Source organism: Dromiciops gliroides, chromosome 5 (genome assembly GCF_019393635.1).
Source record: "Dromiciops gliroides isolate mDroGli1 chromosome 5, mDroGli1.pri, whole genome shotgun sequence".
In the NCBI taxonomy this organism is placed as follows: domain Eukaryota; kingdom Metazoa; phylum Chordata; class Mammalia; order Microbiotheria; family Microbiotheriidae; genus Dromiciops; species Dromiciops gliroides.
This window is the reverse complement of record NC_057865.1, coordinates 214,789,917-214,815,810: the sequence shown is the minus strand read 5'-3', so window position 1 is coordinate 214,815,810 and position 25,894 is coordinate 214,789,917. Positions and strand designations below refer to the sequence as shown.

At 47.2% G+C, this 25,894-nt stretch overlaps 1 protein-coding gene across 1 annotated transcript; it reads left to right on the top strand.

Annotated features, from left to right (window-relative positions):
* The first annotated feature begins 544 nt into the window (after positions 1–544).
* ADCY6 (adenylate cyclase 6) lies at positions 545–25,314 on the top strand. Its single transcript, XM_043965696.1, has 22 exons — positions 545–1,036; positions 3,872–4,706; positions 8,524–8,673; positions 9,027–9,148; positions 9,287–9,398; positions 9,628–9,755; positions 10,578–10,736; positions 10,906–11,047; positions 11,221–11,349; positions 11,682–11,707; positions 11,924–12,071; positions 17,952–18,049; positions 18,614–18,701; positions 18,853–18,969; positions 19,256–19,414; positions 19,586–19,764; positions 20,198–20,233; positions 20,321–20,450; positions 20,840–21,103; positions 22,740–22,944; positions 23,428–23,552; positions 23,778–25,314. The coding sequence occupies exons 2-22, from the start codon at positions 3,873–3,875 to the stop codon at positions 23,901–23,903; spliced, it is 3,477 nt and encodes a 1,158-aa protein (XP_043821631.1). The 5' UTR covers positions 545–1,036; position 3,872; the 3' UTR covers positions 23,904–25,314.
* Positions 25,315–25,894: the final 580 nt, after the last annotated feature.

Sequence of the window (25,894 nt, the reverse complement as noted above, 5' to 3'; positions counted from 1 at the left end):
TGGAGGGGGAAAAATGTGTGAAATTCATAAAAGCCTCAAAGTTTCCCCAGGTGCTCTGCTAGCTATGCCTCCTCGAAGTGCCAGGTACCCGAGGGAGAACACTCAGAGATGATGGCCGGTGACCCTGGTCGGGGGAGGGTACCCGGGGATCGAAGGGCTTGTGGTCATACTTGGGAGAGGAATATCACCTCTTTAAGTCCCCTTGTACTTAGTCCTGGGGGGGGGGGGAGGGGTGAGAGAGAGAGAGAGAGAGAGAGAGAGAGAGAGCGCGAGAGAGAGGAAGGAGGGGCGGGGGTTGTGGGGGAAAGAAGCCGGCCACACACACCTGGCGCCTTCTGGAATGAAATCTTAATTAATTATTAAACGGGGCTCCCTGGGGAGCCGGAGCCAGAAGCCGTAGCTGGGCGGGAACGAGGGGAGGGGGGGGAAGCTGCGGGCACAGGTTAACCTCAGCTCCCAGGGGACCTGGGCAGGAAGGAAACCGGACCTCTGGTGGGCGGGGAGGGTCCGGGGAGAGGCTGGGTGGCGTGGAAGCCCGGGACTCCCGGGCCAGAGCTACGCGGAAGGAGGCGGGGGTGGGGCGGACCCCAGGACCCCTCCCCCGTACCCCCCTCCTTTCCAGGATCAGCCCGGGTCCTGATCCCGGTCCTGATCGCGGAACAGGAGCTTTTTGTGTTCCCAGGCCTGGCTGAGCGCGGAAGGCGGCGCGGGGAGGGGGCTCCCTGGGCCCCCCTCGCCCCTATCCAGCGGGCCCGCTCCGGGGGAGGGGTGCCCGGACAAAAGGAGCTGGCGCCTTTAAGGCGGGGAGCCCGGGAACCCGCGGGGAGGGGACTTCTGGATCCGGGGTAGAGGGCGGCTGCGCTGGACAGCCCGGGACGGGGCGAGGACCAGGGCCCCGCGGCCCCGCGGCCGAGGCAGCCAGGGAGGTGCCCAGCTCGGCGCCCCGCGCAGCGCCCTCCGCCCGCCCCCCGCAGCTAGCCTGCGGGGGCGGCTGGGCGGGGGCCGGGGGAGGCCCCAACCGGGACCGGCCGGGCAGGTGAGGCCAGGTGGGGAGAAACGGCGGCGGCGGGGACGCCCTGCAGGGGAAGGGCCGGGCGCCCGGGGCGGAGAGGGGAGTGAAAACTCCGAGGTCTCAGCCCCAACCCCAATCCCAATCCCCACCCCCTGCAGCAAACCCCGACCTCTACCTGCTTCCCCGGAAGGGGGGGCGGGGCGGGATAAAATTGGGGGAGGGGTGTAAAAGGAAGGGACTGCTGAGTGGGTTGGGAGTTTAGGGAAGGGTGTGTTAGGGTCAAAACAACTGGCTACCTCTGTTTGCTAGAGCTCCTGCTTCTCCCAGGCCTAACTACCCCATTCCTCTTCTCTCACCCCTCCACCTCCCCGCCCCTTACCCTCATGGCATCCCCCAAGGCCTGATCCAGAGTGGGGAGTAGGAGGAAAATCTGAGAATTATGGGGATGGGTCAGGCTTGTATGAAAGGCCAAAAGTTTAGGATCACTCCTGGTCTAATGTCCCTTTCTTAAGCCAGAGCCAATTTGAATTGGATGAAGGAAAGTAATGGGATTTGGGGGTCTGAGCCCTTGAAGAGGAAATGGGGTGGAAAGGGTGTGGAAATTCCAATCTGATAGGGATTTTCTTAGTCAATGGAAAACAGGAGAATGGCTTTTGGGAGCCCATATTCCAGGAAGAGAGGAGGCATTAAAGGAAACCCACTTGGGCAGTGTAATTTGTTGTGAACTTTTTTAAGGGGTTAAAGACCCACAGGCTTCATCTCCCTTTGGCCAAGGGAGAAGTATCAAAGGTTGGGGCAACCCCCGATCGTTTGGAGTTGGGGTGAAATATTAGTAGAGATGGAACACATCTAAGGTTAGTGTCTCCCTGGGAGCTATGAGGGGAAATCTGTTACTTTTGCCCTCTGACCACCCTTAGGAGGTGTCCTCCTTTGTAAATAGAGAAATCAAGGCCCATATAGAGCATGGAATGAAGGAGCAGGCATCAGAGAAGGGGTGAACTGGGGGTGGAGGTAACCACTGGAGGCTTGCTTGGCCTCAGTCAGCAAAGCAGATGGGAATGGGATAGGAAGTAGGTTCCAAGTTATGGGAGCTGTAACAGAGCAGGCTCTCAAGCTTGCAGTGCCTGGAGCTAGGCCCCTTGAGAGGAGGGAGGTCAGAGAGGACTCAGAGTCAGGCCATGAGGAAAGTAGGAAGGATCAAGGCTATCTGGTTCAGAGTGATGGATTGCTGGGACCTGTGCTTTGATGCACTGGTTAAGTAAACAGTCTGGTATTGGGCTTTTCCTCCCCCCCTCTCTCTCCCCTTAGGCAGCAAGGGCACCAAAAGTAGTAATGCTTACACAGCTATTCAGGTGGTCGTGGAAGAGGCAGAGGTTTGTATGGTGCCTGCCCATAGTACTCTCCTAACTAGAGGTGCCAGAATGACAGTGTGTTTTGCTGAATTTTATGTGGTGCTGAGTTTTGCACCCTTTTTTAGCTCAGTGCCCTGCGCTAGGACATGACTGAGAAGGGGCTGGGAATGGGACCCGGAACAGGTCCTTGGGGGATGGGATCTGGGGGGATTGGAAACAAAGCTGTGAGGTGGGGGGAGGGAGGGTAGTCAGGAACAGGATGTCAGGGAAGGAGAAGGGTAGAAAACGGTCCTGATCTGGGATCTGGCCCCAGGCAGCTGTGGGAACAGCCTGACTGAAGACACAGGGAGCTGGGCCAACTCGAGACATGGTACAGTTCTGCTTATGACACTTATGATCTTTCTCCATCCCTTGGAAGTTATTGGTAATTTTGGCTGGGTGCTTTTTGTTTTTGTGGGTTTGGGGATCAGATGATGTTGAAGGGGCCAGGTCTTTGGTGTTCTTTTCCAGATCTTGATGCCCCCTGCCACCCATTCACCCCAGCCAAGCACCTCAGTTTGGGCCATAGTTAAGCTTCATACTACCCTACAGGGAACCCAGCTGGAGAAATCCCAGAGTTTGGGGGGAGGGGAAGACAAAGGTTTGATTGTCTGACCACATGAGTAACTGGTAGGGCCAGTTGTCTTCAGGTGCCAGCTTGGAGTGCCACTTAACAGCTTCCCTCAGTCTTCTCCCCATTCCCCCAGCAGGAAGGATCACCTGTCACATTTTTAGTATAAGGGACCCCCCAAGTAGGCGCCCTGGAGGAGTACGGAGGGTTCAAGTTATTGCCTAACACAGTGCCCTATTCATAGAAAGTGTTCAATAAATATTTGATGGTTATAAAGGCCCATTTCAGGTCCGTTCATGACCTGAACTTTGGCTGGAGGCCAAGTCGCAGGAGAGTAAACTTGCTCCACTCTTGACTTTGTCACTAATTAGCTGTAGAAACCTGGGCAAATAATTTCGTTTTTCTGAGCCTTAATTTCCTTTTCTGTCAAATGGGGATAACATCTGTCTTTGCTAGTTGGTAAAGTATTTTCTGCAGATCAAGTGGAATGTTGTAAGAGTCTGAGGCCCTATAAAAACCCAAGGGAATATTATTATTGGCTTTTTAAAATTAGTTTATTTATTTGATGTTCATTCATTGTCCCTTTTAAGATTGTCAGAGGGGCAGCTAGGTGGCACAGTGGATGGAGCACCGGCCCTGGAGTCAGGAGGACCTGAGTTCAAATCCGGCCTCAGACACTTGACACTTCCTAGCTGTGTGACCCTGGGCAAGTCACTTAACCCCAGTTGCCTCACCCAAAAAAAAAAAAAAGACTGTTAGAGCTGGTGGTCTCTGAGATGATGATTTGGAGTAGGGTTGTTTTGTCTTCCTTTTGGAGTGGGGAGCACATCTAACTCACACCAGTCAACTATTTGGGGCATGTTCTCAATTTTGTACCTTCTTCTTTTCTCTGTGCAGCATGTCTTGGTTTAGTGGTGTCCTGGTGCCAAAGGTAGATGAGCGGAAGATGGCCTGGGGTGAACGAAATGGACAAAAGCGCCCTCACCGAAGAGCCAGGGGCAGTGGTTTTTGTGGTGCCCACTACATGAGCTGCCTCCAGGATGCTGAGCCACCAAGCCCCAGTCCTCCGGCCCCTTCACGATGTCCCTGGCAGGATGATGCCTATTCCCGAAAGGGGGGCCAAGTTGGAGGGAAGGAACTAGGGCTGAGGTCCGTTGCTCTGGGCTTTGAGGACAGTGAGGCAGCAGCACCCAGTGGGATGCCTGGGAGTACGAGTTCTTGTTGGCAGCACCTGGCAAGGGTGTTTCAGTCAAAGCAGTTTCGATCGGCCAAGCTGGAACGGCTATACCAACGCTATTTCTTCCAAATGAACCAGAGCAGCTTGACCCTGCTGATGGGGGTGCTGGTGCTATTGACCGCTGTGCTTCTGGCCTTCCATGCAGCCCCTGCTCACCCTCACCCTGCCTACGTGGCACTCCTGACTGGGGCTGCTGCTCTCTTTGTGGCACTCATGGTGGTGTGTAACCGCCCAGGCTTTCACCAGGATTCCATGTGGGTGGTGAGCTATGTGGTGCTGGCCATTCTGGCTGCTGTGCAGGTGGGCATGGCTTTAGTGGCTGCCCCTCGAAGTGCCTCAGCTGGGCTGTGGTGCCCAGTGTTCTTTGTTTACATCACCTATACCCTATTACCTGTCCGAATGAGAGCAGCCGTGTTGAGTGGCCTGGGCCTCTCCGCTCTCCACCTGCTTGTTGCCTGGCAGCTCAACAGAGGTGACACTTTCCTCTGGAAGCAGGTGGGTAGGAAGGGAGAGAGATCCTGGGCAGGATGATGGTCGGGGAAAGGGAGGCATAGGCATCTAGAATCTGGGGGGAGTGGATATCTGGTCAGGGATTTGGGGGTAAAAGGAGGAGTTTGGGGGAGGGATATGGTTGATATGATGGGAATGGTACAAAGGAAAGCTGCCCTTTGGGAGTAAGAAAAAGCATCCATATTAGGGAAGTTAGTTCTTGTTAAAGATACCTGGAGGCAAGGTGCCACTGTTTGGGGTTCCCACTGAACACTAAGAGGCTGCTGAACCATCAGCTGTAGACTGCTGTCTCCAACATACTTCACCTAATGACTTAGAAATATATCTTTGGGGGGCAGCTAGGTGGTGCAGTGGATAAAGCACTGGCCTTGGATTCAGGAGGACCTGAGTTCAAATCCAGCCTCAGACACTTGACACTTAACTAGCTGTGTGACCCTGGGCAAGTCACTTAACCCCAATTGCCCTGCAAAAAAAAAAAGAAAGAAAGAAATATATCTTTGAATCCAGTGCGGGGAAGGTCCCCTAAGGTGTTCATCTTCAGGATAAAGACGAACAAAGGTTATAATGGAAGGTTGAAGTGAACAGTGTTGGAGTATGACCATTGGCCACTGAATAGCAAACTGTTGGTACTAACGTGACTGAATAGTCTTAGAATATAGTCTTGGGTAGATCGTGAAGGGGTTGCTTATCCATAGAGGATGGGGTAAAGTTGGTCCTATCTCTTCCTCCATAGGACAGTCTCCAGCTGCCATAATCTAGTGGGTAACCTTTTTTAGAGGCAACCTTGGGCTTTTCTGGAGAAGGGAGAAGTCTCGAGAGACTGGATGTATCAATCCTAGCCTATGATCCTCACTCCAGTAGCTATAAGCCAGGGAGTAAAGCACTCAGAACAGTGCCTAACTAGTGGATAACTAGGAAATACTTGTTCCTTTCTTCTTCCTCTCCCCTCTGCCTTGATTGGGGGGAAATTGATCTCCCCATTTCCATGCTGCTTGACTCTGTGAGCTCTATGCTTTTTTAATTTTTTTTTTTGGCAGGGCAATGGGGGTTAAGTGACTTGCCCAGGGTCACACAGCTAGTAAGTGTCTGAGGCCAGATTTGAACCCAGGTACTCCTGAATCCAGAGCCGGTGCTTTATCCACTTCGCCACCTAGCTGCCCCTCCCTCTATGCTTTTTTAACAGGACTTGAGCAGAAGGTGGGCAGGTGAACAGAGAGGCAGGCAAAGGGAGAGATTAGGACCAAAGCGGGGGGGTCTCTATAGAATAGAGGCTTTTACCCTTTCAGACAGTAGCTGACAGAGAGCTGCCTGACCCTGCCTTCCCTTCCTGCATTTTCTTCCATCCCTCAGTCCTATTGGCAGAAAATGAGCTGAGGAACAGTGCCCAGGTACAAGAAGGGAAGAGAAGAGCTTTTCTTCACCAGCTCTTTCTCCAGGGTACTATTCCTACCATTCCCAGCACCTCAAGAGCTTTACCTGGGGCACTAAGGGATCTGTATCATCTCTAGTGCTTTGAGCTCTCTTGGAGAGGAGTAGTTATCTGGGGTTCTCTGGACAAGGAGCTGGGCATTTTGGCTTGCTGCCTTTGGCCTGCCCTGCTGTACCGCCCAGAACAGAATGTACCTTATTGAAGTAACTTTATCACTGGTCTGTTGTGGAACACGTGCCCTCTAGGCATACTGAGAGCTCTTAAAGGGCCAAGGACCACCAACTCCTGCCATACCCTCGATTTTCTGGTGTGAGGGATCAAGCTAGATCCTTCAGACTGCTGGCACCCTTCTGAGAAAGGGACTTGGAGAAGGTGTTTACCCTTCCCTCTCCTCCCCTATCCCCTAGTGTGGGCGTCTTCTCCCTGATGGCATGGTGCCCAGAAGCTGGCCCAGCGCCCCACTGAGGGGTACAGCTCCACAAAGGCCAAGGCTGTGCCAGGGCTGCCTGCCTCTCTTTGGGCATACTGCTACCTCGCCCAGTGGGTCTCGGGTACATTCTTGGAGTGGGTGGGGGAAGCTCCCTTTGCCCCTGCCAAACCTGTTGCCCTGAGGCTGTCCTCAGTCTTTCCTTGAGTTCAAAAGCTTCAATTGGACCCATATGGGTCCTTGGTTAAGAGAAGTACTCTGGTGTTCCCCTTCAAGGTCTAGACCTCTGAACCTCAGTTTCCTTATGTGCAAAATGAGGGCAATGAACATGCTACCTACTTTCTGGATTTATTTATGAAGACTACATCAGTGGGAGCCATTTACTGTTATTAATGACAACACCCCCTGGCATTAACAGTCTTTTCCCTGCCAGTGGAAGGAGGAGGAGGAGCAGCAATGCAAGTTGTTAGGGGAGGGGCCCTCAGCGGCAGCCCAGCCTAGTATCTCACTGACATTCGCATTGTGTACACAGTCATATAGTCATTCTTAGGCTGATACATACACACACCACACACTTGTAGTCTGACAGCTAACACAGTCTCACACTATCAGTTTTTCTCACAATCAGATATACACACAGAGTTATTTCAGTCCCCCATTACCCCCTCCCCTCACTGTGACTCACATTTTCCTCTCTGGTTCCCCGGGGCCAGGAAGGGAAGTTGCTTGGTTTGTCTCTCTTCCCCCCCTTCCCCTCTCCCCAACCATAAGTTATTCTTAGAAACCCCAAGAGAGATATTGTAACCCCCTATCCCCCAGCCTCCCATTCTCCTCCCTGTGGGAGGAAGGCCTGATCCCAGCCTTGGCATGTATGAAATAGAGAGGGGAAGGGTAGCTTAAAGAAAAGTCCTGTTAGAGTTAGAAGGATCTTGGTTTATTTAATTCAACCCCCCCTTTACATGTAAGGAAACTGAGGCCCCAAGAGCTAAGTGATTTGTCTAATGTCATATGGTATTAGTGGTAGTGCCGACACTAGAACTCCTCATTCTTGATCAGCGCTAGATTTCTTTCTCACCCTTCTAGAAAGATATGCCCTGCCTTTTGGCCCATTCTGGGGCATTGTTGAAGGTTGCAAGTTAACCCCTAAGCTCCCAACAGTACTGAGATCCACTTAGGCTGGACTTCCTTCCCGTTTCCCCAGCTAATCCTACCCAATCCTATGCTAAACATTCTAGAACAAGGAAGATCTTGACCCACGTACAATATAGATGATTGGGATTGGCCTAGTACCAGTATTCTCACCCCCACACCGACAAAGGCAGTGTTCTTCTAGTGTCTTTTTCCTCCTCTAAGTAGGAGACTGAGGGAAAGAGGTCTCGTCAGGTCAATACACTGAACTCTATTGTTCTACCCTGGAAGTAAGTCTGTCCTTGACCTTAGAGGTACTGGGCCTTGGGATAGTTGGGAATTAGAGAGGGAAACAGAGTGGGAAAAGAATTAAAGAGGATTAGTGAAGAAGGTGGTCTGGTCCTAGAACGTTTTTGTTGGCCTTAGGAGACGTCTGGTCTATGGTCACTGAAATTGGTTGGTGGCAGGTAAAGACAGAACTATTCTAGTCCCATGAGCAGAGAACAGTACAGAAAAAGAGGTGGTGGTGGGGCAGCTAGGTGGCGAAGTAGATAAAGCACCAACCCTGGATTCAGGAGGACCTGAGTTCAAATCCGGCCTCAGCCACTTGACACTTACTAGCTGTGTGACCCTGGGCAAGTCACTTAACCCCCATTGCCCTGAGCAAAAAAAAGAAAAGAAAAAAAAGAGGTGGTTAGGCATTCTGGGCATGAGATCCTGATTTTTTTCTAACATTGGTGAGAGGTAGGACTTCCTGGGGTAGATTGATTTTCTGCATCTGTGGGAGGAAGGGATCTAAGCTTCCCTGCTCCCCTCAGCTCAGTGCCAACGTGCTCCTGTTCCTTTGTACCAATATCATTGGCATATGCACCCACTACCCAGCTGAAGTGTCCCAGCGTCAGGCCTTTCAGGAGACTCGAGGCTACATCCAGGCCCGGCTACACCTTCAGCATGAGAACCGGCAACAGGTAGAGACTGGGAAGAGAGAAGAATGCTGAGGGTTGGGGGCTAGGTGATCTCCTTACCCAGGTTTTTTTCTGCCCCTCCCCCCAAGTACTTTGGGGTATGAGAAAGAACCCAGGACTATTTGGGAATGAGAAAGAAGGGTGGGACAAAGCAGGGTTTTAGAACCAAGAGAATTGAAAATTGGATTGAAGGATGGGGAAAAAAGTATGCTGGCTCAGGGAAATACATGGTGTGGGAGCTTGAGTGATTGAGGCGGGGTCTCAGATTGGTATAGAAGGGCCTGGGGAAGGAGATAAATATCAGAATGGGCAGTGTATGTTTGGAGAAGTATGATAGTTAAGGTTCCTTGGCCTAGGAGCGACTGCTGCTCTCAGTCTTGCCCCAACACGTTGCCTTGGAGATGAAGGAGGACATAAACACCAAGAAAGAGGACATGATGTTTCATAAGATCTATATCCAGAAGCATGACAATGTCAGGTGAGGTCAAAGGATGGGCAAAGGTGAGGGTCAGTGGCTGGGGCGACTTTTTAGGGGTTTGGTGCGTTCAGAGGAACAGTGGGATGAGTGGGCCATGGGAAAGATGACTCCTCATTCACCTGCTGCCACATTCCCCAGCATCCTGTTTGCTGACATCGAGGGCTTCACCAGCCTGGCCTCCCAGTGTACTGCACAGGAACTGGTCATGACCCTTAACGAGCTCTTCGCCCGATTTGATAAGCTGGCTGCGGTGAGGGTACCCTCTGGGCATGTGATGGTGTTTGGGGACCACCTGGGTATTGGGGACTGTATCTTGACCATGAGAAGATATAAGTTCACTATGGTGGGAATTACAATTCCCAAGTTTGGGTCACAGGACTAACTGATCATGGAAGGGGAACATTTAGTTTGGAGCAGACTTGGGTTATGCAGGTGGTGGTACCAACCCATCACCAACCTTTCCCCATCCCCCCCCTCAGGAAAATCACTGCCTACGGATCAAGATCTTGGGGGACTGTTACTATTGTGTCTCTGGATTACCAGAGGCCCGGGCTGACCATGCCCACTGCTGTGTGGAGATGGGTGTGGACATGATCGAGGCTATCTCGTGAGAAATTCCCCCATCCTTAGGTTCTCCCCATATCATTGGCACTCCTAAACTTTTTTCCCCCTTCCTTATCATTCCGTATTTCCTTCCCTTAAACCAGGACACTGCTGAATGTGCTATCTTAAGTACCATCTTTCATAATTCACTCCTAATTCTTCCCAAGTTTTACCCCTTGCATGCCTATAGAGATTATGATCTACTATTAGATCCTGAGCCAAGTATGGGGTACTAGTTTGGGAAGTCCCATACACATCATCTGCATGCATCAGTATAAATGCACGCTATCCTATCCTGATTTCCACTCTGCCTTGTTTAGGATTATGGTTCTGTGGGACCAGCCTGGTTCTATTGTGAAACATGCATGAAGCATGGACAGAGAACATTTTATTCAGTGTCTATGTGAGCTCCCCAAATTCCCCTGTATATGACCAAATGAAGCATTCTACCAACTATGGCTGCTTTCCTGGCCTGACCTAGCCCCTGACAAGGGCATCGGCTGGGGTGGGGGTGGAGAGGGACAATTTGGCTCTCCATCTCATTCCTTCATTCCTTCATTCTTTTTTTTTTTCAATTAAAACAAAAATTGTGGGGCAATGAGGGTTAAGTGACTTGCCCAAGGTCACACAACTAGTAAGTGTCAAGTGTCTTAGGCTGGATTTGAACTCAGGTCCTCCTGAATCCAGGGCCAGTGCTTTGTCCACTGTGCCACCTAGCTGTCCCTCTCCATCTCATTCCAATGTCAGGGGCAGGTCAAGCCTGGGGAGCTCACATGATGCTGGCCATTCCCCCAGGAAGTTAACTTGTTTCCCACCACATCTACAGGTTGGTGCGTGAGGTCACGGGTGTGAACGTGAATATGCGTGTGGGTATCCACAGTGGGCGAGTACACTGTGGTGTTCTAGGCCTTCGAAAATGGCAGTTTGATGTCTGGTCCAATGATGTTACCTTGGCCAATCACATGGAGGCTGGGGGCCGGGCAGGGTAAGTACTGACTTGGGAGAGGGACAGTGTGGACAGGTTGGCTCTGAAAGAAGGGGGAGCATTCTGGGGCCAGAGTCTCGACAGAGGGGGTGGGAATACTAGGTATAATTGAAAAGTCAGGGTTAGGCTGAAATCTCATTCTTATTTATTCTCTCTCCTTCCCCCCAAGCCGGATCCATATCACCAGGGCCACTCTGCAATATCTAAATGGCGACTACGAAGTAGAGCCTGGCAGGGGTGGTGAGCGGAATGCCTATCTCAAAGAGCAGCACATTGAGACCTTCCTGATTCTGGGGGCCAGCCAAAAACGGGTCAGGGCCTGGGTGGGCTTGGAAGAGGGGAGCAGGGATATTTGGGGGGAAAGTCAAGGGCTTAGGGAGGTGGCACTATGGAGGGGGGAAGGGACAGGACTGGAGTTGGGGGGGGAGGTGCAGGGGGTCATTTTACTCTCTCTGATTCTGTGCCTCCCTTGCCCTTGGCACAGAAGGAGGAAAAGGCCATGTTGGCCAAGCTGCAAAGGACTCGGGCCAATTCCAATGAAGGGCTAATGCCACGCTGGGTGCCAGATCGTTCTTTTTCTCGAACCAAGGACTCCAAAGCTTTCCGCCAGATGGTGAGGGATAGAGGGTCTTCAACTATCTTACCCCCTCATTCAGTATCTCACCTTCTCCCTACCCCCCACTCAGCTTCCTTCCTCAGTCTCAGGGCCCAAATGGCTGCCCAAGGGTTCTCCTATAGGATGGATGCCTGGATGGAGCTTAAGGGATGGGGGAAGTGATGATTTCATCCTTGGAGTGGGGGCTACAGGGATGAAGTCTCTCCAGAGCTAGTGGTAGGAAAGCTCACATAAAAAGGGAGGAACGGGGGAACAATAATCAAGATTAGGATAAAGCTTGAAGGGAATAAAGTTTGCCCTCTTCACTCACATTTTGCTCCCCTCTTCAGGGCATCGATGATTCAAGTAAAGACAAGTAAGTGAAGGCCAAGCCTTGGGATTGGAGGGTTTGGGTTGTGCCGCATAGAGTATATGGTAAGGGTGCTTGGCGGTTACTTCCCTTGAAATGGGTGGGGATTGAGCTTCCATTTTTTTTTTTAAGCCCCAGGTTTGTTGGGGACTTAGGCATACATTACGCTTTAGTGCTGATTCTTCTATTCCCTTGGTAACACACATTTCCTATATCTGGCAGCCGTGGTGCCCAGGAAGCCCTGAACCCTGAGGATGAAGTAGATGAATTCTTGGGTCGTGCCATTGATGCCCGAAGTATTGATCAATTGCGCAAAGACCATGTGCGTCGATTCCTTCTCACCTTCCAGACCCCAGAACTTGAAAAGAAGGTGAGGGGACTGGACACACACAGTCAGGATTTGGAATAAATAAGCTCAAAGGGGAGGGGAGAATTGTGGGTAGGCCTAGGATAAAAAGCCTAAGTCCTATGGGGCTTTCTGAAACACATCAGAATAAGCCAACTCCACTGGCCTCCACAATAAGATTCAGAAACACTACTGAAAGAAAGAAAAACAATAAAAAGAGGGACCCAGCAGCTAGACTCTTGGAACTAGGGACAGATAGTTGTGGGATCTCCTGATGCCACTTATTGCCCTGCAGATAAGGTGAAAAGGAGCAAGCTCCCCTTGTCCTCTACGGGATGGCTTCGGGATGGCTAAAGAAGAATCTGAGCTGCTGCCACAGCTTTATGTCCTATCTCCCCCAAGAGTAGAGAGCAATGATCCTGACCCACCTTCATTGCTGTGGTCACCACTACAGTCACCATGTGGATCCCCTTTTCTTATAGTTAAGGCAGAAGAGAACTAAAGCAGCCACCTCAAACACTGGGATAGAGGGTATGGTTTCCAGAGAAGTTTTCCTGTAGAAGTTTTCCTGCAATATCCTGTAGGGGCAACAGATAACTTGCTTTAAGAATCTGGCAGCGGGGGCAGCTAGATAAAACACCGGCCCTGGATTCAGGAGTACCTGAGTTCAAATCCGGCCTCAGACACTTACTAGCTGTGTGACCCTGGGCAAGTCACTTAACCCCTATTGCCCTGCAAAAATTAAAAAAAAATTTATTAAAAAAAAAAAAGAATCTGGCAGCACCTACTGAAGGTTAATTCCTTCCCCATAAGAGATGACAGGAGACTATAGCTCATTTAGTTACTCTGCTACCACCTACTCCACTGCTGGAGAGGAACTCACCTAAGTATAGAACTATTTCCTTCTCCAGATACTGTGTAAAAGGGGAGGGAGGGGAATCACAGAAATAGTAAGGGGGTGGATCATTATCTGACAGATAATGAACAAGTGAAAGGAAAACTCTGGATAATGAAATTTCACAATATTATTGTACCAAGGAACAAACTATTAGAAGCATGAAAGTTAATTCACTATAAGTGTTGGAAATAAATGCACTGGGGCAGCTAGGTGGCGGTGGATAGAGCACCGGCCCTGGATTCAGGAGGACCTGAGTTCAAATCTGGCCTCAGACCCTTGACACTTACTAGCTGTGTGACCCTGGGCAAGTCACTTAACCCCAATTGCCTCACCAAAAAAGTAAATAAATAAATAAATGCAGTAAGGTAATTAAAATTAATTTACAATTCAGCAAAAATAGCAAAGCAGAAAAAACACCTTTAAAAATGCAAGGCCAGGGGCAGCTAGGTGGTGCAGTGGATAGAGCACCGACCCTGGAGTCGGGAGTACCTGAGTTCAAATCTGGTCTCAGACACTTAACACTTACTAGCTGTGTGACCCTCGGCAAGTCACTTAACCCCAACTGCCTCACTAAAAAAAAAAAATGCAAGGCCAAATAAAATTAAAATCTTCCAAGGAACCAGCACAAAGTCAAGTCAACAAGCATTTAAGAAGTACCTACCAAGTGCCAGGCATTATGCTCAGCAAAGAAAGGCAAAAAAAAACCCCTTAGTGCCTACCTTCAAGAAGCTCATGGTCTGGGGCAGCTAGGTGGAGCACGGGCCTTGGATTTAGGAAGACCTGAGTTCAAATCCAGCCTCAGACACTTGACACTTACTAGCTGTGTGACCCTGGGCAAGTCACTTAACCCCAACTGCCCCCCCCCACACACACACACAAAGAAGCTCATGGTCTAATGGGGGATACAACATGCAAATGAATATGTGCAGATGAGATGCTGATGGGATGAATTGGAGATTCCCTCCATGAGAAAACCCTAGCTTTAAGGGGAATTGGGAAAAGGTTCTTTGGAGATTTGAGCTGGGAATTGAAGGAAGTGGGGATGAGAAGGGAGAGCACTCCAGCCAGTGGAAATGCATGGAGTGACTTGACCAGGACTGTGGTTGGGGGACCCCTATGGTTAGTGGGCATGACTGGATGAATAGTCAGCAGAGGAGCCTGGGAAAATAAACCAAGTTGAATCAAATTAGAGAATTAGGCTAAGGTGTCAGAGTTAAGAAAGACATTAACAGATATAGAAAAGAGATCAAGAAATTAAAATAGTAGATGAAATTCATCTACTTCTGAATCCAGAAACTAGAAAGATGAAAGTAGATTTCATAGTCAAAGAAAATGTAGAAAATTTCCCAAACTGTATCGTTCCACAAAGGTCAGCTAGGTGGAGTAGTGCATTGAACACTGGACCTGGAATGAGGATGGCCTGAGTTCAAAGCCAGCCTCAGCACTTACTAGCTGTCTGACCCTGGGCAAGTCCATCTGCCTCAGTTTCATTATCTGTAAAATGAGCTGGAGAAGGAAATGGCAAGCCACTCCAGTATCTTGCCAAGAAAACCCCAAATGGGGTCACAAAGAGTCAGACATAACTGAAACAATCAAATAACAACAATCATTTCACAAATGGAAAAATTACCATTTTGGGACTAGAAAGAACCTTGGATCATTGAGTTTCATCTCATTTTAGAAAAGAGAAAACTAGGGCTGAGAAAATTGGTGATTTAAGACATTTAAGAAATATAAGTATCCAAGAAGCTAATTATTCAGTGCCTAAATGATAAAGAATTATTAAAGATTTAAGAGTCTATTATAGAATTGAACCTCCTCAGGTTTTTTCAGTTATGACAATAGTTAAAATGTATAAATATTTGTGTGTGAACAGAAACATACACACATGAACACAAACCTTGAAAAGCTTAGGATTGAATCAAAAAATTGCACATGCTGTCAATTTGAACATTTTATTTGAATCAGAATGAATTGTAAGACCAATAAGACTTCAAAGAGTTTGACAAAAGTCCATAATTGAAAAGACAAGGAAGAACTTTGGATTAACTAAGCAATGTTTTCTTTTCTTTCCTTTTTTTTTTTTTGCGGGGCAGTGGGAGTTAAGTGACTTGCCCAAGGTCACACAGCTAGTTAATGTCAGGTGTCTGAGGCCAGATTTGAACTCCGGTACTCCTGAATCCAAGGTCGGTGCTTAATCCATTGCACCACCTAGCTGACCCCCTAAGCAATGTTTTCAACAAAAATAATAGGGAACATTAGGCTTGTTATGTTTAGTAGTTAATAACAAAGTAAGCTAAATATATATTTTTTAAAAATAGGAACCAATTAGGACTTTAGATAAATGTTTATCAGTTAATGAAAAAGTTATAGTAATAGATATTTACTTAGCAACATTTAATTTTTATGGCCTAAACAATATACACATGAAATTAATTTTTTAAAAGTTAAGAAATTTGACAAAAATAAATTAAAATGTAAAAATAGTAGGGAATTTCAATATTCTATCATCCAAATATGATAAACCTAGAGAAAAGGTTGACAAAGAAATTATGACATTCTTTTCATTATATTTGTTCTAGCTTATTAAATACATAATTTTAAAACTAGGGAATATACAATTTTTTCAAGCATGCATGGAACTCTTACCAAAAAAGTTTTCACATGCTTGAACATAAAATAAGCTATGAGTAAATTTTAAAAGGTGGCTTTGCTTATTAGAACACTAAAGGTTGGGGCGCTGGCATAGCTTTTGTGATTTGTCTTTTACTATTTTTACTTTTCTGCATTTGGATGAGATTTTTTTCTTTTTTTTTTTTCAGGGCAATTAGGGTTAAGTGATTTGCCCACGGTCACACAGCTAGTAAGTGTCAAGTGTGTGAGGCTGGATTTGAACTCAGGTCCTCCTGAATCCAGGGCCAGTGCTTTATCCACTGCACCACCTAGCTGCCCTCTAGCATAGCTTTTGATAACCCAAGATCCTCTGTATTGACAGTGAGGTATCAAAGTGGACTTTAGTGGAGTTGCTGAATTAATGCACAAAACAAAATACCCGACCCAAATGGTTTTGTAGGGAAACTTTTCCAGACCTACAAAGAAAAAATGATTCCTATACTAATTAGGCTGTTCCTAAACATAAGGTGAGATAGAATGCTATCCACTTCTTTTCATGAGGTAAATGTTGATAAAAGCAGCACTAGCATGGTCCAGTATCATTACTGCATATGTATTTTTTTTTTAATGAGGCAATTGGGGTTAAGTGACTTGCCCAGGGTCACACAGCTAGTAAGTGTTAACTGTCTGAGGCCGGATTTGAACTCAGGTACTCCTGACTCCAGGGCTGGTGCTCTATCTACTGCACCACCTAGCTGCCCCCGAAAGCTTATTTTTAAAGGACCCCTTTAAATAGTTTTACTGATAATTTTTTGACAGCACCTATGTGTCCATAATTACCCCTTTCTTCGCCAGAGAGCCAGTCCTTGTAACAGAATAGAAAAAGCAGTTGACAAAACTAACCAACACTTTAACCAATTTTGACAGTATATTCAAGTTCCACATTTACAGTCCCTCATTTTTGCAAAGGAAGGAGTGTGCTGCATTTTGTCTTCTTTGGGGCCAAGATCATTAAATATACAGAAGAGCCTTCTTTTTTAACCACAAAACACATTAAGTATCTTTAACTTATCTGGATTTACCTTTTTTGTTTTTTGGGGGTTTTTTGCAGAGCAGTGAGGGTTAAGTGACTTGCCCAGGGTCACACAGCTAGTAAATGTTAAGTGTCTGAGGCCAGATTTGAACTCAGGTCCTCCTGACTCCAGGGCGGGTGCTTTATCCACTGGGCCACCTAGCTGCCCCCTGGATTTACCTTTATAAAAGCAACTAAAGGGGCAGCTAGGTGGCGCAGTGGATAGAGCACCCGCCCTGGAGTCAGGAGGACCTGAGTTCAAATCTGGCCTCAGACACTTAACATTTACTAGCTGTGTGACCCTGGGCAAGTCACTTAACCCCAATTGCCTCACCCAAAAAAAAAAAAAAAGAAAAGAAAAGAAAAAGAAATGATAAAAGCAACTAAAGACTGTATTGACAGAAGCAAAGGTTTAATAACCTGGAAGAAAATCCAGTGTTTGTAGGTAGGAAAGATCAGAATCATAAGTCCCTAAATTAAGTTAAAGTCCCACAATTCCTGGCACATAGCTAAATAATAAATGCTTGTTTCCTTTCTTTAATTAAGGTAGTGTCACTGGATTTTAAAAATAGAGCTCAATAAAAGTATAACAAAACTGTATGGACAAATAGGCAAGAAAATCAGGAGTTAATTTGAGGGAAAGTGAATAAAGATAAACTTGTCTTTTCAAAGCTTAAAGTGGGTCATAAAGCAGTTATCAAAAATTCCCTGGAGATGGACAAATTGGAAACAGAGAACAAGAGCTACAAAAATAATCCTATCTTTTGAACCCAGTAATCTCATTTTGTAAAATATACCCTAAGAACCCAATCAATAATGAACATTTTTTTTTTGGCTTAACTATATACCAACATTATTTATAAACTCAAGGAACTGTAAGGAATATAAAATCTATGTTCAGTGAATGGGTGAATAGACAGGCATGCAGGTGTCATGAAACATTGTAATAGAGTCTAAAAGGACACCAAGAAATTTAGAAAGACTTCTTTGAAGTAACATGAAACAAAGAACAATGAGACAATACATGGACCAAAGGAAGAATGTGCACAAATTAAGAGGCACATTGACAAAAGGAACATAAGACACAGGGAGAAACTAAGAGTTGCCACAGACATTTTATTTAAATAGTTGTAAATGCAGATTTGATTGGGATTGGCTTTAATTCAAACAAATTAGGTAATAAATTATTTAATTTAAAAGAGTAACTGCCTGGGTCAAAGGACATGGGGTGAGAATGTGGGGAGGGGGAGAAAGGGCTATGGTGCAGGAGACAGACCTCTGCCTGGTGAGCTCCATGTTCTCCCCTGCTCAATCTCCTTAGTATTCCCGGAAGGTGGATGCCCGCTTTGGGAGTTATGTGGCCTGCACGCTGCTGGTCTTCTGCTTCGTCTGCTTCATCCAGCTTCTTGTCGTCCCACAGTAAGAAATATTCTATGCCCCAAGTCTTGTCCCTTTACCCCTTATTGGCTTCTGACTTATGTTCCCACAATCCTTTCCTTCATTTCATGACTTCCAGAAACATCCCTTCCCCTCCTAGGCCTTTTCCAGAACAGGATTATGCCTTTTGCTATTTGAGGAGGGTAAGGGGAGTAGCGATGGTCACAGGGACATTGGAAGCCCACGCGGGGACTTTAAAAAAAAAATAACATTTTATATTTTAATTAAACATTTATTATTTTCTTTCCCTCCCATCTTTCCCCCAGTGGAAAAAAAGAAAGAAACCCAAAACTCTTATAATAAATATGCATAGTCAAGTAAAACAGATTCCCATATTTGTCATATCAAATAACGTGTGCCTCATTCGCCTATGTAGTCCACCCTGTCAGGATGTGGGTAATATATGGGCAATATGTAATTGGTCCTCTGGAATCGTGGTTAGTCATTTCATTGATCATAACTTTTAGATCTTTCATTGCTCATTTCTATAATGTTGTTACGTTACATTATGCTCTGATTCTGCTCACTTTCCCTTTGTTTCCTTAGTTCAGTACTGATGCTTGGAGTCTACATCAGCATATTCCTACTGCTGACAGTCACAGTCCTAGTCTGTGCAGTCTATTCCTGTGGCACTGTGAGTTAGGGACTTTGGAATGGAGGGAGGGAAGGGTTAGACTGCGTACTGCCTGGGCTATGATGGGTAAGTAGGGCAGAAAGAAAGAAAGGCCTTACCTTAACCTAACTACATCTTTATACCTGGGACCACCTTCCTTCTTTTCTTCTAGCTATTCCCAAAGTGCCTGCAGCAACTCTCCCGTAGCATCGTCCGTTCACGGGCTCACAGCACAGCAGTTGGCATCTTTTCTGTCTTACTTGTCTTCATCGCTGCCACCGCCAACATGGTACCTTCCCGAGCAACTACGCTTTCCATCCTTCTTTCTTGTCCACACCTCCCATCCCCACCCTGACCCCTATACTACTTGCCCCAGAATGCCCACAGACTTCTACCCACACTAGATGAAGCCTGAGTCACTTTTTTTTTGCTCTCTGATTCAAGAGAGCCAGAGCACTATCCCTTCCTTATGATTCCTTCCCTTGGGGAGATGCCTGTTTCTTTTCTCGGTTTTCCTGAAATCCTCCATGATCTCAGTTTGCTAATAATCCTGTGTCCTTCCCCATTGCCCCCAGTTTACCTGTAACCATACTTCCATACGGATCTGTGCGGCTCGAATGCTGAACCTGACACCTGCAGACATCACTGCCTGTCACCTGCAGCAACTCAACTACTCCCTTGGCTCAGATGCCCCTCTCTGTGAAGGCGCTACACCCACCTGCAGCTTTCCTGAGGTGCCCAAGCATCACTCATTGTGGAATGGGAGGGTGCACATGGCTGCAGGTCCCAGGAAAGAAGGAGGAGAATTGAGGGGATGAGGAGCAGGCTTAGAAAGGATACAGTGGCTGTTTGGGCCACAGTGGGAAGGGTAACACTGCTTTTGCTTTTCCCCTCCTTCGTGTCAGTACTTCAATGGGAGCCTGCTGCTGAGTCTCCTGGCTGGTTCTGTCTTCCTGCATATAAGCAGCATTGGGAAGCTGGTATTGACACTTGTCCTGGGGCTGCTATATCTGGCGTTGCTTCTACTGGGGCCCCCAGCTGCCATCTTTGACAACTATGACCTGCTGCTTCGTGCTCATGCACTGTGAGTGTGTTCCCACCTAGGTTCCCATGAGTCCCCCATTTTGGGATCCTATGCTCTGTGACTTTTGTCTCACTCTTGCCCACCATAAACACTTGCTCTTTGGAAGGAGACCTAAGACTGAAAACTTTTTAATAATCGTCTTTGCCTTTGTGTAATGATTTGTCCTTTTAAAAAATGCTTTCACATTGATTATTTTAACTTTATAATGGAGTTAAGTGACTTCCCCGACATTGCATGGCTACTTAAGTGGAACAATTGGGAGTGGAATTCAGGACTTTTAACTCATTGTATGCATTGTATTGTATTCATCCCTATTAATGAATCTCTTCTCCTAAGAGCCTTATCCTTTGGGATGGGTTACCACCTCCATCCATATACAAAGGCCTTACCCTTGACTTTGTTCCCATCTCTCTCCACCCCACCCCACCCCCAGGTCCCATGTCAACGGAACCCTATACGAGCAAGACTGGTAAGTGAGAGCTACTGGGAAGGGGAAGAGAGGTCCATGGGTACCCAGTGCAGGCATGTGAGCCTATCACACCGTACTTGTCTCCAGCCCTGCAGGTGAGAAGGTGGCACTGAAGTATATGACACCTGTCATCCTGTTACTGTTTGCGCTCGCACTCTACTTGCATGCTCAGCAGGTGGAGTCAACTGCTCGACTGGATTTTCTGTGGAAACTGCAGGTAACAAAATGGACACTGGGTGGGCATCAACTCGGGACCTTAGGGTAAGGCCAAGCATCTCAGCTAATATGAAAACTCTTTGGGTGTTGGGCACTGTCTTTTTTTCCCAAACTACTACCACAGAACAATTGGAAATCTGTTTCCCTGGCCTACCCTTTCCCACCCCCCTCATCTCCTTTATTTACCTCACTTGTCACTTTGCTGTACCTCTAAGATAGCCCCTTTCTTGTATCTTTGTTCCCCAGACTCCTGATCCATATGCCTTCCCCTGCCTGACCTAGTTCCTTATGCCTCACACCCTGTGTCTGCTTGTAGCAATTTTACCCATCCCCTTCCTTGTGCCAGTGTCCCACAACTAGAGTAATAGGTGATGGCTATGGTGTCCACAGGCAACAGGGGAAAAAGAGGATATGGAAAAACTCCAGGCCTATAACCGACGGTTACTACACAACATCCTACCCAAAGATGTGGCAGCACACTTCCTAGCCCGGGAACGGCGCAATGATGAACTTTACTATCAATCTTGTGAGTGTGTGGCTGTCATGTTTGCCTCCATTGCAAACTTCTCCGAGTTCTATGTAGAGCTGGAAGCCAACAATGAGGGTGTTGAGTGCCTGCGCCTGCTCAATGAGATCATTGCTGACTTTGATGAGGTATTAACCAATAGGTGTGGGGTGCCTTGGGGGGATTAGGTCACTTGGAATTAAGGAACACGGGGAACTCTGGGAATGGAAACTGGGAGGATTATGAAAGGGAGGGGTTTCTGAGCAGAAAAGTGAGGACCAGGAAAGGAGAAATGCAGGGCAGAGGGAGAAATTGTCGGAGCCACAAGGAGGTACGAAGATCAGCATGGGAGAGAAACGGGCGATTATTAGACGTGTCTGAGGTATGAAGAATGGGAGTTGGGCACTAGCAGTGCAAGGAGAATATGAGTAAGGAAACCTGAGGAAGTCTTGGACATGAACGGGGATTGATGTAGGATAGAGGTTCAGTGTAATAGAGGAAGGTGAGGATCAGAGAGAAGTGAGCTTGAGGGATGGCTGTAGGGAAAGAGAGTTATTGGCAAGTGAGATGAATACAAAATGTAGTCCATGGACAGGGGGCAGGAAATGATTTAGGCAGATGACTAGGTGGAAGCTAAGACACTTAAGGCAAGACAACATTGACCCTCTATGCTGAGAATTACCACACCGTGAATGACATCCAGTCTACTTTTACAAGAATAATCCACTTTACAGTTAGCTTGGGGAGAGTATATCTCTGCTCATCCAAAGGTCCCCACACTAATCGAGTCAGAGGTTCAGTTGAAAAAAAAAGCCTACTATGTTATAAAAGTATATGGAGATGGTGCAGCTAGGTGGCACAGTGGATAAAGCACCGGCCCTGGATTCCAGCGTACCTGAGTTCAAATCCGGATTCAGACACTTGACACTTACTAGCTGTGTGACCCTAGGCAAGTCACTTAACCCCCAATGCCTTGCAAAAAAAAGAAGTCTATGGAGATGCCAAAGGACAAAGGTAAATAGAAGGATGATAGGCATCAGGGAGGCTAGAAGAAGGAGCAATGGCCAGATAGAATTTTTCACTGTCTTCAGCACTGTCCCCGTGAAGGCTGCCTTTCCAGAAGTGCTGCATTATGAGGGGCAATTAGAGTTGCAGAATGGAGAAGAGTGAGACATCAGGCTACCACTACTTTATGAGAATTGTGCTTTAAGCACTGCCCCTCACCTGGATAATTTCATGTTCACCAGGCAGCCTTCCAGTATTGAATAGTCTCACTTGTGTTCCCTGGCTAACAGACACAAAGTGTTCTGATTATTGGAAAGGTTTCCCACTGTAAATAACTAGATTCACACTCTGATCCATAAGCAGAATTTGGTTCATGTGAAATTAGTTCTCACCTTTAACTGAGCTAAAGGTAAAGTTAAAATTCTAAATCTGTAAAACAGGTCTGGACCCTGAACTGTGACAACAGCAGCAACCACCTACTATGTGTTAAGCACTGTGCTAAGTATAACAATACTAACATGAGGACTCCTTTGAGCCCAAGCCTAAAAAGCCAGCCCCCCATAATGAGCTTTACTACTGTGGAGGGAGGAGGGAGATTGGTAGGGACTGTCTTCAGAAGGATGGGAATTGAATAGGGAAGGAAGGTGAGTAAAGTCAGTGACGAGTGCTAGAGTTGAGCTGATTGTGATAAGGTTGTCCAGGGGTGTTAGCCCATTGTACCTGAGCTAAGGACTCATGGCCAGGGAAGAACTGACAGTGATGCCAACCTGTTCTTTCTAGATCATCAGTGAAGAACAGTTCAGGCAGCTGGAAAAGATTAAAACAATTGGCAGTACCTATATGGCAGCCTCAGGACTGAATGCTGCCACATATGATCGGGTGGGGCGTTCCCATATCACTGCACTTGCTGACTATGCCATGCGGCTAATGGAGCAGATGAAGCACATTAATGAACACTCCTTCAATAACTTCCAGATGAAAATTGGTAAGAAGAGCACAGGGGTGGGGGAAACAAAAATAGACAAATCAGTGAGTCATCCACAGATCTGGGAGCAATTTGGGGGCCATCAGTGATTTAGGGGGACGTTCTACCATGATGGCATTCATTTTAGGACCCAAGTTCTCAAGTCTGTAGACTAATCCATCAGGACATTTGAGAGATCCTGCCTCCCAGAGCAGTCTTGATGGATTGGGGAGCTCCCAAGTGGAATGCCAGGCCTATTACTATAGAATAACCACCACTGTAAAACACCCTTTGGGGCTAGCAAGCCCTGGGCCAGGACTGAAATACTAAACTGCCTGCCTTAGCACAGCTGTTCCTTTTAGGTCAAGGCCCCAGTCATTTTTTTTAAGCTCTTCAGCTTACTTAGGGTACATGCAGCTTTGGGAAATAGGGGCTTTCCAAGTCCCCTGGCCCTGAATTTACCCCAGACCATATTCCTGCATTCCTGCTCTCTTCCCCATCTAGGGCTCAACATCGGCCCAGTAGTGGCAGGTGTCATTGGGGCACGAAAGCCACAGTATGATATTTGGGGGAATACAGTAAACGTGTCGAGTCGTATGGACAGTACAGGGATCCCCGACCGAATCCAGGTAAGGGAGCTAAACATAGAGGCAGGGTGGGAGTAGGATAGAGGGGACTTTGGAATATCTGTGATTACAGCCAGATGAGGGAAGCTAGGAGCTGGAGTTTCAAAGAGGAGGAGGTATAAGGGGGAGGAAGACTGGGAGAGGAAGTGGGGAAGGGGATGATAGGCCAGTAGAACCAGGGAACCTAGAAATTAATCTAGGCTGAGTGGGCTTTCTTCCCCCCACCAGGTGACCACTGACCTGTACCAGGTTCTAGCTGCCAAAGGCTACCAGCTGGAGTGTCGAGGGGTGGTCAAGGTGAAGGGTAAGGGAGAGATGACCACCTACTTCCTCAATGGTGGCCCCAGCAGTTAGCAGGACCCAGCAGAGGTATCCGCTGAAAGGATGAAGCTGGGCATTATTACGTGGGCTCTGCTCTCACTGGGTGGAGCCACGGAACAGATGCCCTAGGGCTCCAGACTCACAAACCACGAAAGGGAAAAAGCCAGCATGTTGGTGCTCAGGCTGTGCCTGGATTGTGCCTGTTCCGCCCTTGAACTGGTGAATGAGGGAGCAAAAAAGAGAATTTTGCAAGTGACTTTATTTTCATATCTGTGACTAGAACTGCTTGCTCCCTTTTCCCTTCTTCTACAGCCTTGAGGGGCAGGGGGAGGAGGAGGAGAACAAGGTCACAGAAAGGAAGAGCCTTCCCCACCTCTTTAGAGTTGGGATGGCTATTAAACCATCCCTGCACCCTCCTGTCTCTCCTGGTTATAGGACTCAGAATTGGAAGGGACCTCACAGGTCATCGAATCCAATCCATGCCTAAAAAAAGATTCCCCTCTAAAAACACTGAGTCGTCGTCATTCTTCCTTTGTAGGAAGTCTTTAAGTAATGGGAAACTCACTACCTCCCAAGAACTGCCCATTCCCCTTTTGGATAGCTCAAATTGTTAGGAAGTTTTTTTCCTTAGAGCCAGAATTTGCTCCACAATTTGCTTGTTTCCAGAATTTGCTTGTAGTTCTGCCCTGTGGAGACGAGCAAGTGAAGTGGAATCCCTTTCCCCTTGACAACCTTTCAAATATTTGATGATAATTGTGTTCCTTTGAAGCCTGCTCTTTTCCATGCTAAACATCCCTAATGACTTTAAGTGAACCTCCTACGGCAAGGTTTCCTGGCCTCTCCTGGTAACCTTGCTCTGGATGTGCTTCAGTTTGTCGATGTCCTTTCTTAATTGGGCTGCCCAGAACCAAACACTGTCTTCTAGGTTTGGTCTGATCAGAGTAGAGTGCGGCCAAGTAGAACCTCCCTTGAGCTGGACCCTATTCTGGTATTATTGCAGTCTTAAGATTGAATGTTGACATGTTGACTTTGCAGTCCGTTAAAACTCTGAGACCTTTTTCACATAAGCTATTGTTTAGCCCCACCTCCCCCAGCTAGTACTTGACCTTTTTTTTAAAAACTAAGTTTAAGTCTTTACATTTATCTGTATTAAATTTCCTCCTACTATTTTCAGGACATTGTTATTTGCCCAAGCCTATTGAGATCTTTTTGGATCCTGGCTTTGTTATCCAGCAAGTTAGGTATCCCTCCAAACACTGTGTCATCTACAGCTTTGATAAATGTTCTGTCTATACTTTCACCCAAGGCTTTTGGTAAAAATGTTAAACAAGACAGGACCAAAGATAAAGACTTCCAGCTGCCAAGTTGACACTGATCTGTTAATTATCATTTTTGGGGGAGTCTTTTATCCAACTAGCTCCAAATACATCCAACTGTACTATCATCTAGCCTGCATCTCTCCATAATATCCCAATGTCACATGAGACGCCTTGCTGAATTCCAGCCATATTGAGTTTATAGCATTACTTTGACAGGGCTGGTAACCCTGTCAGAAAATGAAAAATGGTTAATCTGGCATGATTTGTTGATTAACCTCTGTTGTCTTATAGGGACTACAGCTTCCCTTCCTAAGTGCTCAAAAACCGTTGCTTTAAATAATGTGTCATGAATGGTTGGGATAATGAGCTCAGGGTTGGGCATCCTGCTCTTCTATTTTCTCCTTGTCCTGAGAGTATCTTGTTCAAAGACTAAGATAGATACAAGGAGTGTACATTCTCTGCCTGCCCTCTTCAGGCTAAATGCACGCCTATTCCCATGAGGTCCCATGCTGATTGAACCAGCTTCTCCTCTTTGGGCACTTATCAGGTGGTGGGAGGGGAAAAGAAGAGAGGAGAAAAGGGAAAGCTCTCACTGAAATCCCTGCTTTTTCCATCTTTCCGGAGAGAGTTGATTTTTCTCTCCCCTTCTAGACTGCTCCTATAAGGAGCTAAAGTGACCTCTTATTCCTACTGCCCCAATTCAGC

What these genes read in the sequence shown, in the direction of transcription:
- ADCY6 (XM_043965696.1), top strand. Translation starts at nt 3,873, where the DNA reads ATGTCTTGGTTTAGTGGTGTCCTGGTGCCAAAGGTAGATGAGCGGAAG. An exon ending in CAGCTTCTTGTCGTCCCACA is followed by an intron (nt 18,050 to 18,613) that starts GTAAGAAATATT and finishes TTGTTTCCTTAG; the next exon opens with TTCAGTACTGATGCTTGGAG. An exon ending in CTGCTTCGTGCTCATGCACT is followed by an intron (nt 19,765 to 20,197) that starts GTGAGTGTGTTC and finishes CCCCACCCCCAG; the next exon opens with GTCCCATGTCAACGGAACCC.